Here is a 12,239-nt window from a genome sequence, read left to right on the forward strand (position 1 = left end):
CGGAGTGATATTCATGCTATTGCTGTTACAATCAACTCCACAGTCATCAGGTGCCCGCTTACGTCCAATTAAAAATGTATCCATTTTCTACAATAGAAAAGATTATTTTTATATCACAGTCGTTGCGAATAGAAGTAAAATAACGCTGTTGGTCACTGTTGCAGTGTTACTTCAGTCTTGCCATTTTTAGCCTTATTTATACTCACAGAAACATTTCCAGAACATTTGAGACTTCCTATGATGAAATCGTGAATGTTTCCAAATGGCTGATACGATTCAATGGTCTGTGCAGTGATGCCAGATCTATACAGTTTTCAAAAGACTTTATGACGTATCTAAATTTGTATGAATATTTAAACATTTTAATTAATTCCTGTTTTTTTTTTGTTTTTTTTTATTTTGTTTTGCTAACTTTTATGAGTTTTGTCAGTGTCTCAACATAAGAATTGCAAGGGTGGAAGGTGGGGGGGGGGCACCACAAAAACTAATATTTAAAAATGGGGCACGTCTGAAAGAAGGTTGAGAAACACTGGCCTAATATATTATGATTATTTTATGGAAACTTGAGACATACTTAAATATAATCACTGAATAACTGTTGTTACCCTTTCAAAAGTATTACAGATGGTTTAATATTTATGACAAGTTTTTCTTAATTTTCAAAATAAACATTAACTCTATATTATTTACAGAAAAAACAAATGCTCTTAAAGAACCTGTTAAGCCCTGTACTTTCAAAGTTTGAACTTCTTCTTCAGCGATTACCATTAGAAAGAAGTGAAGAGCAGCAGCATTTTATTGCTGAATGTATGAATCATGCTATTGCTGTTACAAGGTAAATTTTTCTTTTATTCATTGAGCTTTTTAAGTGAAATTACTTCACCAAAGTTAAGTAAAAAATTAGTTCTAGATTAGAAATAATTCCATTTTCCTGCTTTTCCAGCCGCACCAGTAAAGCATTTTCTAATCAGCAAACAATGAAATCTTGTGGTTGTGTGCAGATCTACTTAGATTCATTACAAGTGTTTCTGAGAGCATTAGAGGTAGGTATGATATAACAATGATAATATATGTATTGTATTATTTATATGGACTTTTAAGGCAATCAGCAGTGATGAATATCTGCTGATTTCCAATTTAAACTAGTACAAAATATAGTTTGGTTGGTTAAATTCCATATTGCTAATTCATCCTTGTTCATTCGTCATCCAAGTGCCTACTGAATTATGGAGAGCACCACAGGAAGGAATGCAGTGATCTTCCAGTTAATCAACTTTTTTTAACTATAGCAGTGCATTTTTTATGCATAAGTTGCAAATCAGTAGTTTGAATTGAAGGATTTACAGGAAGATGGATGACTTTTGTTCCTCTTAATTAAATTTAAAATTAATTTAATCAGCATTAAGCACTCATTCCATGACCTATGACACGATATTGCCATGTATGGGCAAGGTTGTTAGAAGGAAGAAAGGAATTTGTTGATGTGTTTTTAGAAGCTTGAAGGTTGTAGTCATCAGAGAAAAATTGTATATGGAAAATTGTTCCAAAGAACAATGGATAAGAAGTTGGTTCAGTGGTTTGGAGTTTGAACTGTATATGAGTGTTGACTGGCAGCAAGTCTTATGTTCTTATATGAATACATGTGTAATATTTCCTTATTTTGTCTTATTTAATTATAAGGTTTTCTATTTTTATATCATTATCTTTATCTTTGCAGTTATTGCGTTTGCTCATCAATCTTAGTTGTGTTGATTGATTTATCCAATCTACTACTATGCAGTCACACTATTAAGTCTAGTCCACTAGTTAATCTAATGAAGAGTGTACAAAGTTTGAAAGACAAAGAGATTGCCTTTGGGTAGCACCAGTTCCTTTGTTTTGACTCTGGTGCTAATCCCTTTTCGAGTTTAGGAAAAATTTATATTTTTGTGCTGTGCCATCCTAAATTCTAGACAAGAGAATAACTCAGTATCAGAGAGTTAGCATCTAGAAATGTGCACTATTAATTAATTCCTTGATTAGTTCACTGAGTACTTAAATCATACAAAATTTATATTTCATTTGCAGTTGTAGTTACTCTTATGTCTTAACCTCCGCACTGGTTCTTCCTTTTAGGAGCGGTACAATAGAATTAAAATCAGGCAAGTTGTTAGATTAACAAAAAAAGACATTTATTTATCAAATCAGACATATTACAGATATCATTAATTTCTAGTTTAAAATCAAAACTATCCTTCAGATTGAATTCAATTATTTAAGTAATACAAATTCATCCTTAACATTACATGCCTCAAAATCTCAATTGAAACAAAATAAGAGTTCCAATTTGTAGCTTAACATTCTAGTTGGAATCAACACTTCCTGAGGCTAATGAATTATCAGACTAAATATACCACAAAGCATAAACAAATTCCTATACAACTTTCTTTTCTAGAACATACGGTTCCCCCTTTTTCTCCTTGTTTTAGCCCTAAAGTCCTTTCCTTTAACGAGACTTGATTAACTAGAAAGTTCTTTGCACGAACATGAATAATCCCTCTTAGTACTTAAGCTTAATAGAACAAAGTTTCAACATTACCAGGGACTCCAGAAATACTTTGTCTTTTTCTTCTTATTCGTCTATGGAGTGTTTTCGTCTCGGTGATCAGGTGTCTGCTTGATCTTATCTGAAGGAATCAACTGGTGGGCTTGGACATGGCTCGCTTCCTTTGATGAAAGCTATTCTAGCCTGCCACTATCGGATCAGGTGGTTCGGCATAACTTGTCGGTCTGCGCTGTGTCTTCAGCAAAGCCAAAGTCTGTACTCGCTGAACAGCTGCTTGATCGGTGGGCTGCCTCACTACATGTCCGTGCGCTCCTGCAACCTTCCTCGGGAATCCTGGAACTCGAATCCGTAGAACGAAGAAAAAGGAAAAAGCCCCGAGCTGGTGCTGCCAAGCTCTATATATCCGAGGCACGATATTTTTCTTCCTACGTCACGTTCATCTCCTTTTTTGCTCTCGCCACCTAACTTCTCCAGCACCCAGTGCTGCCACTTCACCCAGCATGCTTTGCCGGAAACTTCCGCGTGCAATTCAACTCTGGTGCACGTGTTCGCCTCAGGTCTTCAATGCTCAATCCGATTACCTAGCTTGCATTATGACTCAGATAGTTACACATTAACACAAGGTTCACGTATTTTTAACTTCTGATAAATTTAACAATGACCAACAACAATAAAATGGATAGAGAAAATTACTTCAATTATAAACGCTGTTAGTAATTTACATTCAGTTTTCTGTTCTCTGATGCACAATTATTATCTCCGGGAATGTTGTTACTCGTTAAATCTGAATGAAATAATTATGAAACAAATTCTCTTTCATTCAGAATTTAACACATGAAAGTTGAAGGATGGTAGCTGCCAGTTCAATAGAGCAGCAGCTATGGAAATAACAACAGATCATATATAGGAAAGTGACTTAAGGCCATAGTCATCGATTAAGCAAATTGCCCACTTCTATATACAGTCAAGCATTTTGAAGTAAGTTTTAGGTGAAACACCCCAAATGTGGGGACAGCATTCTAAGATTTGGCAGATTTCAGCTTTATGAAGTGTCAGGAATTTAACAGGAAAGAAGTACTGTTTGGAACTGAAATGTATATTAAGGTTTTTGGATGATGAAAAGGCTATCCTGATATACTTTATACCATGATAAATGATTGGTCCTGGTTGGCAAGAGGAACATTATCAAAAGTAGGGAGGGAGAAAAAGAGAGAAGTCTTTCTTTCTTCCTAAAAATCAAAGAGGATTGTGTTTTGATGGTATTAAAATTCACCAGGTTGTCCTCACCTTGCTTTGAGAATGGCAAGGAGATCAGTGTTTAAGTTCTTGAAGTGCAGGGTTTCCCAAGTGCCACAAGGTTTTGAACATGAAAAAAAAGGAATGGAGAGTGTTGTCATCAAAGCTATGAATAGAGTGGATGTAAAGGAGAGATCATTGATCTTCTGATTGAAGATCTGATTTCATCAGATTTTTCAATTAGTGCCCTGAGATTAAACCAGTATTAATTGAAAAATCAGATGAAAGGAAACCATGGCCATCAGTGAATAACTGGAGAGGAAGTGGCAATCCATTCACAAAGGAAAGGAGGAATACCACAAGCTGGTAGTTCGTTAAGAAGACCATGATGCCATACTCAATCATATGCCTTGGAAATATCAAGAGTGACTACTTCAGTTTCTCTGAACTTTTCCATGGCCTGTATCCAAAGTTGTTTGGATACTTGAAGTTTGGTGAGGAGATCTGCTGTGAAACAAGAATGGTGGAATCCACATTGGTGATCACTAAGTAATAGGTGGTCAAGCAGTTTGCTGTTGATGACCATCTCCATTTTTGAGAGTATCTAGTTCAAAACAATAGAGTAGTAGTTTAATGGTTGATTTTTATCTTTTTTTTTTTTTTTGGGTGGGGGGAGTGACACCTTCTGGATGAAAGGCCTGGTTGGCCAAGTGGATAGCATATGTTTTTCAGCCAACAGGTTTTGGGTTCAAATCCCACCTTAGGCATGGACATATGTAAAACCCTGCTCCAAATGAGAATGATATCTCTTTGAATCTTATAAGGCTTGTCTTCACACTTCCAGATAGTAGGGTAGATGCCAGATGTATATGACAACTTTAAGAGACAATACTGGATGGGTGCAAGTTCTGGAGCACAATCTTTTGGTACAACTGGAGGAATACCATCAGGACCAAGAGACTTATTGATATCAAGGCTACTAATCTCTCTGTTGTCCCTCTGGGAAAAGTTAAAAAGTGCTATACTGTGGATAGTTTGTGGAATGGTGGGAAGAGATGTCCCTTGGACATCTGTATGAGAGTTGGAGGAATACTGATGCCAACAGGTCTGCTTTTTCTTTGGAAGGATTTGCCATTGTACCATCAGGATGTGTAAGAGGTGGAAACATAGGACAGAGGCTGTATCTCACAGCCTTGGCAAAGGACAGCAGATGACTCAAGTACCATTAGGACAGGAGACAAGCTTATTTCATTTGGTCCTTACAAAGTCTGCTTTGTATTTATGGTTTTTGCAGTTTTTATAAGGTAAAGTGAGAGACTGGAGTTTTTAACTGCATTATTGTGGATAAGCAGAATTTTTGGCTTGGACTGTTATTGGAGAACTTGGGTTTGGAAAATGATTGAGGAGTTTGAGTAGAGTGAGGAATAAAGGCACTCATCCCAGCAAGAATAATTTTTGTTATTAGATCTGAGCAGATGCTAGCATCAGGAGAGAAGCAATAATCAGACTATAGAAACAAGACAGAAATTCCAGAGATTATCCTAATTGGCACCATTATAGTGCAACAAAATATGAATCTGAGAATGACTGAAAGAAGGGTGATCTGCAAGAATGGAGACAAGATTATGGTTAGACTTGCCAAGAGGAGAGCTAACAGCAAATAAATGTGCTAATTACTGATAGCAAACAGTTTAGCTTCTCAACCTGCTTGGTCTGTAAAGTTAGAAAAGGTAAGCCAGTCTAAATTGTAATGTTGTAATCACAAGGAAGATTATCTCACTGTTAGGGTAATTAGAATGTATGCAATCGACTTTCAGAAATAGGTTGTCAGAAAAGTCAGTGAATTATCAGATTTTGGAGAATAGTAGAAGCAGCAAATGAATGCAATAAAGTGAGGTAAGGAAGTTTGGGGCTCAAGCAGATCTTATAAAGAGGATTCCAGGTCCAATAGCCTTTGTCATACAATATCAGACCTGAAATCACCCACCCACCCTTCTGCAAAAGCATCATGGAAGATGTAATGACGAAAATTGAGATGTAAAGTGTATGCAAGTTATGGTAAATAGCACGTCGAGTTTGATACTTGTAGGTCCACATCATTGATATTGAAATTAAGATGTTAGTGAAATCAATCAAGAGGTGCTTAAGGGTCAAAGCTGTATAACTGAGAGGAGACCTCCACATAACCTTTAAAGGAATGCGGAGAACCGACCAGGGCTTCTGACCTAATGCCCAATCCTCACCTTCTGATGGTGCATCCTGTTGGGTATCTACTTGGATACTGAACGAACGAGGATGGGCTGGAAATTTGGGATTTAGCTGAACAAATTGTATTCTTATTGGTTAAACCAAAATAAAAAATGATGGTACAACATGACAAAATTTCATGCCGGCTGGAACGTCGCCCCGTTAAACAAGGCCCCGTTGTTTTCGCCAGGGAACCAGGGCGAACAGCGAAAAGTCAGCTACTGGAACAAATCTGAAAACACACCCCAACTCAACATCACCAGAGTTAAAGATTGGTACTATCAACATAAGAAGCCTGAATGGCAAAGAAATGGAGCTAGCTGTGGAATTAGATAAGTACCAGATTGACATAATAGGGGTGACTGAAACAAAAAAGACCAAAACTGGTGAGATCTTTCTGAGCAATAAATACAAAATGTTATATTCAGGCAATGACAATCAAGGAAAAGAAGGAGTTGTCACAGTATTCAACACAAAATACGAGGCTAATCTTCTTGAATGGCAGTCAGTCTCAAGTAGAGTAATGTGGGCAAATATGAGAATAGGGAACTGGACAATGAGACTTATTTGTGCCTATGGTCCCACAGAAGGTTCTACTAAGGTAGAAGTGGAGGAATTTTTTGATGCTTTAGAAAAAGCAACTGACACAATGAAAAAGGAAAAGTTGGTCCTTGTTGGGGATCTAAATAGCAGAGTAGGAAATGATTGTCAGACATACAAAAATATTTTGGGAAAATTTGAAGAAAAGAGCAAAGCTAATAATAATGGCAAATATCTGTTGGATTTCAGCTCAGGACATGGACTGGTTATTACTAACACCATGTTCCAACATAAAAATATGCACAAATTCACATGGAGAGAAGAGGCTAGGAATAAGAAAAGTCTCATTGACTATGTTATTGTTGATTGTGATGTTTTCTCTTTGGTACAGGACACCAGATCTGTATTTAAGTTTGGTCGATTTGGAAAATACATATGACAAGGTGCCAAGAGAGAAGCTATTCAATACGCTATAGTTATATGGTGTCAATGGGGCATTATATCAAGCAATACTTAGTCTTTATTTGAGTTGTAAGTCAGCAGTTAGAATTGAAGTACAGGAAGATGGTTTAATGTTAAATCTGGTGTGAGACACGGATGTACGTTATCCCCTCTGTTATTCATTATCTATATGGATCACATTATGAAGGAAAGTGGTATTAAACATGATATCAAAATTGGAGATGTTAATGTCAGCTCTTGGCTCTATGCGGACGATGTTATACTTCTAAATAAATCCGCTACAAGTCTGCAAGATTCTCTGACTAAATTGAATAACTGTTGTAATTGATGTGATATGAAGATCAGCAATAAAAAGACAATGAAAATAGGCAGAATCATTGAAAATGTCAACTGTGTTGTGAATGGAGAACCTGTGGAACAAGTAAAACATTTCAGCTACTTAGGCACGATTTTTAGTTAAGATGGTAAATTAAATATAGAAATAGACAACAGAATCAGCAAAGCTGGTATGGTGGGAAGTCAATTGAATAAATTCATATGGAATAAGAAAGAAATTAGTGGGAACAATAAATTAGCTGTATACAAGACAGTGTTCAAACCAGTTTTAACTTATGGATCTGAGATCTAGGTCCAAAATAAAACACTTGACCAAAGACTAGAGACCACAGATATGAGAATCTTGAGAAAGATTAGAGGTGTGAACAGAGGGCTGCAATGGCAATATCATATTAAAAACGAGGATATTAGGAAAGAACTTGACATTGTCAACATCCAGGAAAGTGTTAGCAGAGCTAATCTCAGGTGGTATGGTCATTTAAACAGAATGTGCGAGGAAAGATTAGCAAAACAAGTGTTCTCAGCCAGGTTGGCAGGAAAAAGAGCCAGAGGAAGACCAAGATATAGGTGATTGATACGGTACAAAGTGCCTTAGACTTCAGAAATATAAGATCTGATAATATTGGAGTCTTGACAAGTAACAGGCTGATCTGGAGGAAAATTGTAGATAGGAAGTTAGTAATGATTTAAATTTTTCATGTAGTACTATCATATCCTGTACACCCCTTGATGGTAAATGGCAGGAATTTGATGATGATGGTGAAATCAATCTGAAAGTGTTTTTGTGTGAAATTCTGGGATCTGGATTTTTTTTTTTTTTTTTTTGTAGCATTTTTGATAATTTTTAGTTGTTTGGTGGTTTTATTTTTTAACTGCAGTGACTAGATTTTTTTTGTATTGTTGATCATGTTTTTTAGTTTAAAAAAAAAGGAAATTTAGAGAGCAGGTGCATGCAGCGAGGATAAAGGACTCAGCAGGAGATGTCATCACTCCCAACCATGGGTACTACCTTCTTTTTTATATTAAATTTGATATAAAATATCAGGTTTAATATTACTCTTAGGCTACTTAGTTATTATTCTCTGCAGGCAATGTTATCCTCTTAAATAAATATGTTTGTAATCTTAAGAGTCCTTTAGCCAATTTAAATAATTATTGTGACAGACACAAAATTCAGCAGCAAAAAGATTAATGAAAATAGACAGAGATCTGAACATCAGTTTCATTTTCTCAGTAGTGAAACTATAAAATAGGTACATGCATTTAGCTTTTAGGGTACTGTTTATAATAAATATGTTAAATCAGATATGAAAATTAGCTAATAGAATAAGTAAGACTGGTGGATGAAGCTAGTTGAATAAATTTATATAGAATAGGAAAAATTAATGAAAGTACTAAACTAGCAGTATTGCTGGACCTGGTGGCCACGTGGTTAGCATACCCACTCTCCAATCAGCAGGCCATATGTTTGAATCCTGCCATAGGCGTGGCTGTTTGTCTTTAAGTTGGAGAAGAATTTCTTTATGTAGTACAAGACTACCACCACCACCCCTGCTTATTATTGGCCTGAAATGACTTGTAAAAGTTCCATGTTTAGTGTCTAGTGCAGGATTTCTGGTTTATTTAATCATTCTTAGTCCATCCATGGTGCTAACGTACTGTGGGTTTACAAATGTTCCTGGCTGGGAGTCACATGAATATATATATCTATGTACACACATATATTGCAAGACATTTAATCAAAGGAAACCTGTATAATTATTTGTTGATAATATAAAATCAAATCTAATTTAAATGTTTAGGATAAAAATAAGTAAAATTAAGATTTCATGAATGGACAGAAAAGCAAAATCACTTATTTTTAAAGCAAGAAAATCTGGAACTGAAGGAAAATTTCAAGTAGTTGGGGATGAGAATGGGAGTCTAAAAAAAAAAAAAGTTGAGCGAAAGAATATCAGGTGGATGATTGTATCAAATAGAGAATTTATGAGTAAACCATAAATAAATAAGTTACCTGTCTGTCACTCCACTTATGTCCCTACTTTTATTAGCATAAAATGTTACAGTTAACGTCATATTCAAATTCAGACCATTGAAATGCATCAAAGAAGTCATGAAAACAGACAAGAAAAGACAAAATAAAATATCAAGCCATCCCACAGAATCTTGAAGTAAAGCTTATATCTCTCACAAGTGAGAGAGAGATGGATTTCATCACCCAGTGTAAGACCACTGCCCCACTTATATCTGATAAAAAAAAATAAATAAAAATATCAAAAAAATATATATATAAATTAATAAAAAATAGAAAAACAAAGAATCCTTAAAATCTACCCTTGGTGTAAATGCACTATAGATTCACACATAAAACCTTTTGTGGATGGGAGCCACATAAAAAAGTTAGAACCGAAGACACCAAAGTCATGTAATTTTGGACAGCTCAGTAGGGTTGGCACATTGATAGAGCACCGTGTAAAGTTTGGGAAGTAAGATGGCAGTGAACCAGATCCAGAGAATTGCACTGCATAGAAAAGCAAGGCATTATGAACAAGAATCTGCAAATGGAGCAGTAATAGACTAAGAGAATGACACGGAATAGGACAATCTGCAAGCTTTTCCACAAACCTCTCTGTAACTCTTGAATGAGATGTAGATGTTTTGCAAAATAGTAGCAATTAAATAAGTAATTACTCCAGACATCGAATATCTTTATCTTCAGGAAAGAGTACTTTTGGAGTACTCTTTCCTCCATTTCTAAGTGTTTTCAATAACCTCCAGAAAGTTTTGCCATCTTTCTGATAGTTATCCTCTTACCATTTTCTTCCACTGACTTTCATTTAGCCACTTTTACAAGTTGAGTCACCTTCTTACATTTTTCTCTGTATTCTCTCAGAGCTCATGTTGACTTGCTACGAACTTTTAATATGCTTTTTTCTTTTCTGTAACTGCCTCTAACTTCTTCTGCCCACCATGGAATACTGAATTTTCTATTCTAGCAGACAACTTCACCACATGCTTTCCTGGCTGCATCAGTCAGTCCTCTTCAGAGTTTGCCAAAGAGTCTCCACTGTTTGATTCTTGTCTTGAAACATTCTTTCTTGAATAATATTTGCTTATTTGAGTCTACAGTTCATCTCTGAAAACAGCAGAACTTTGACTCTTTTTTAAAACTTCTTACACACTTTTCTTGTTGATATGATATTCAGTTTTATCATGTTCAAAATTAAATGGTGATTCTTTCCTATTTTTGAAATCCCATCTATACTCTCATGTCCTGAACCAGAGTGAAGATAGTGCTATTGAAAATAACTTAGTCAATAAGACTGATCCTATTCCTTGTTTTTTCGTTTGTGAATTTGTACACATCTTTGCTGTAACATAGCATTATTAATGACTAGTCCATGTCCTGAACAGAAATCCAGCAGATACTTTACATTAGTATTATACTTGGACATCAAGCATTGACTGGTCAAGACACCATGTTGATTACATCCTGACACTGCAACAGTGGGAAAACAAGCATCTTTGATGTGCATGCTTGTCTACCAGCACACCAACGCAGACCATCAATTAGTAAGAGCCAAAGATAAATTCGAAAACCTTCCAAGTCAGTCTCATTCCACTAGGCTGCATGTCACCATCCCAAAAAAGTTCACAGAATAAACCTCAAAAAGGCTGGATGCACTTTATGATACAGGATACAGCCAAGCAACATATAGGCCCAACTAGAAAACCAAGAGGTCCATGGAATCAGAATCAATGAGATCTGATGAAGAAAGAGGTTGGATTAACAAAGAGAGACACCTGAACTGCAAAATATAAGAGATTACATGGAAAAGTCAGAAAACATTCGACTTACAAAAAGGATGTTTTGGTTAGTTCATGATCTTAAATACAGGCTTAATCCCAAATTGAATGGTATCAAGGATGGGAATAGAGCAGTTCTAACAGAAGAACAGGAGATCAAAAATAGATGGAAAGAGTACCATGAGGAATACAGCAGAGAGGATGAGGAACATTTGGAAGAGACCCCTCCACTTGAGTATGAGACTGAAAGAGCAGTTAAAAAGCTTAATAACAATGAGGCCACATGGAATGGAGAGATAAGGGGTTTTATAGATTGATTTGGTTATAAGGATATGGGATAAATGAGTGTGGTCTGGAGACTGGAAGAAGTCATAATTCATAGCACTTCACAAAAAAGTGGAGACATAAAAGGCTGCAAAACTATAGAACTGTTAGTTTTATCTCTCATTCAAGCAAGATTCTACCAAAGATTATTCTAAATAGGATTGAGGCTAAAGTCAACACTGAGACAGCTATAATAAATTTAGTTTAATCCTTTATCCAAGTGTGAGCAAACAAAGTTTGCACCTGAAAGTATCTTCAGGACTGGGGTAAGGTAGTACAACACCAGGCAACTCGTTGCAAAGGTGGATAAAGGATTAAACTAAATTTATTGTAGTCTAACCAAGTGAAAAATAAACTTTCAACTGAGACAGCTGAGGAACAGGTAGGCAGGTTTCAGGAAATTACTGGGACACTTACCAGTAATCAGATCCTTTTCCCTAAGCAGATAACTGAGACGTATGGAATTTAGACCACCATTGGTAATATGCTTCATAGTCTACTCAAAAGCTTTTAACTGTGTTCAGTTTATGAAATTGTTGGAGATAATATGATTTTTTTTTTTTTGTCACTTTCTTTATCTCCAACAATTTCATTGAAAGTGATAAGGTCACAAGCCATCAGACATGAGAAGACTGAGCAAGAGAATGAATGAGATGCAATTCCTCAACACATCATTAGCTATTTACTGATTGGCTTCAGATAGGCAAGGAAGTTAAGCATGGATGCTTACTTTTTCAACTGT

General features: G+C 35.9%; 1 protein-coding gene across 1 annotated transcript in view; it reads left to right on the plus strand.

Moving 5' to 3' along the window:
• Nucleotides 1-12,239, plus strand: part of LOC150109266 (exportin-T-like) — a 359,762-nt gene that overhangs the window by 265,490 nt on the left and 82,033 nt on the right. Inside the window, exons 18-19 of the mRNA XM_090401965.1 lie at nt 693-835; nt 944-1,043. Coding sequence (XP_090258091.1) covers nt 693-835; nt 944-1,043 — 243 coding nt within the window. The remainder of the gene's footprint in view (nt 1-692; nt 836-943; nt 1,044-12,239) is intronic.

The sequence above is a fragment of the Typopeltis vanoorti genome, chromosome 2 (assembly GCF_054136105.1).
Source record: "Typopeltis vanoorti isolate ZY-2024b chromosome 2, IOZ_Tvanoo_1.0, whole genome shotgun sequence".
In the NCBI taxonomy this organism is placed as follows: domain Eukaryota; kingdom Metazoa; phylum Arthropoda; class Arachnida; order Uropygi; family Thelyphonidae; genus Typopeltis; species Typopeltis vanoorti.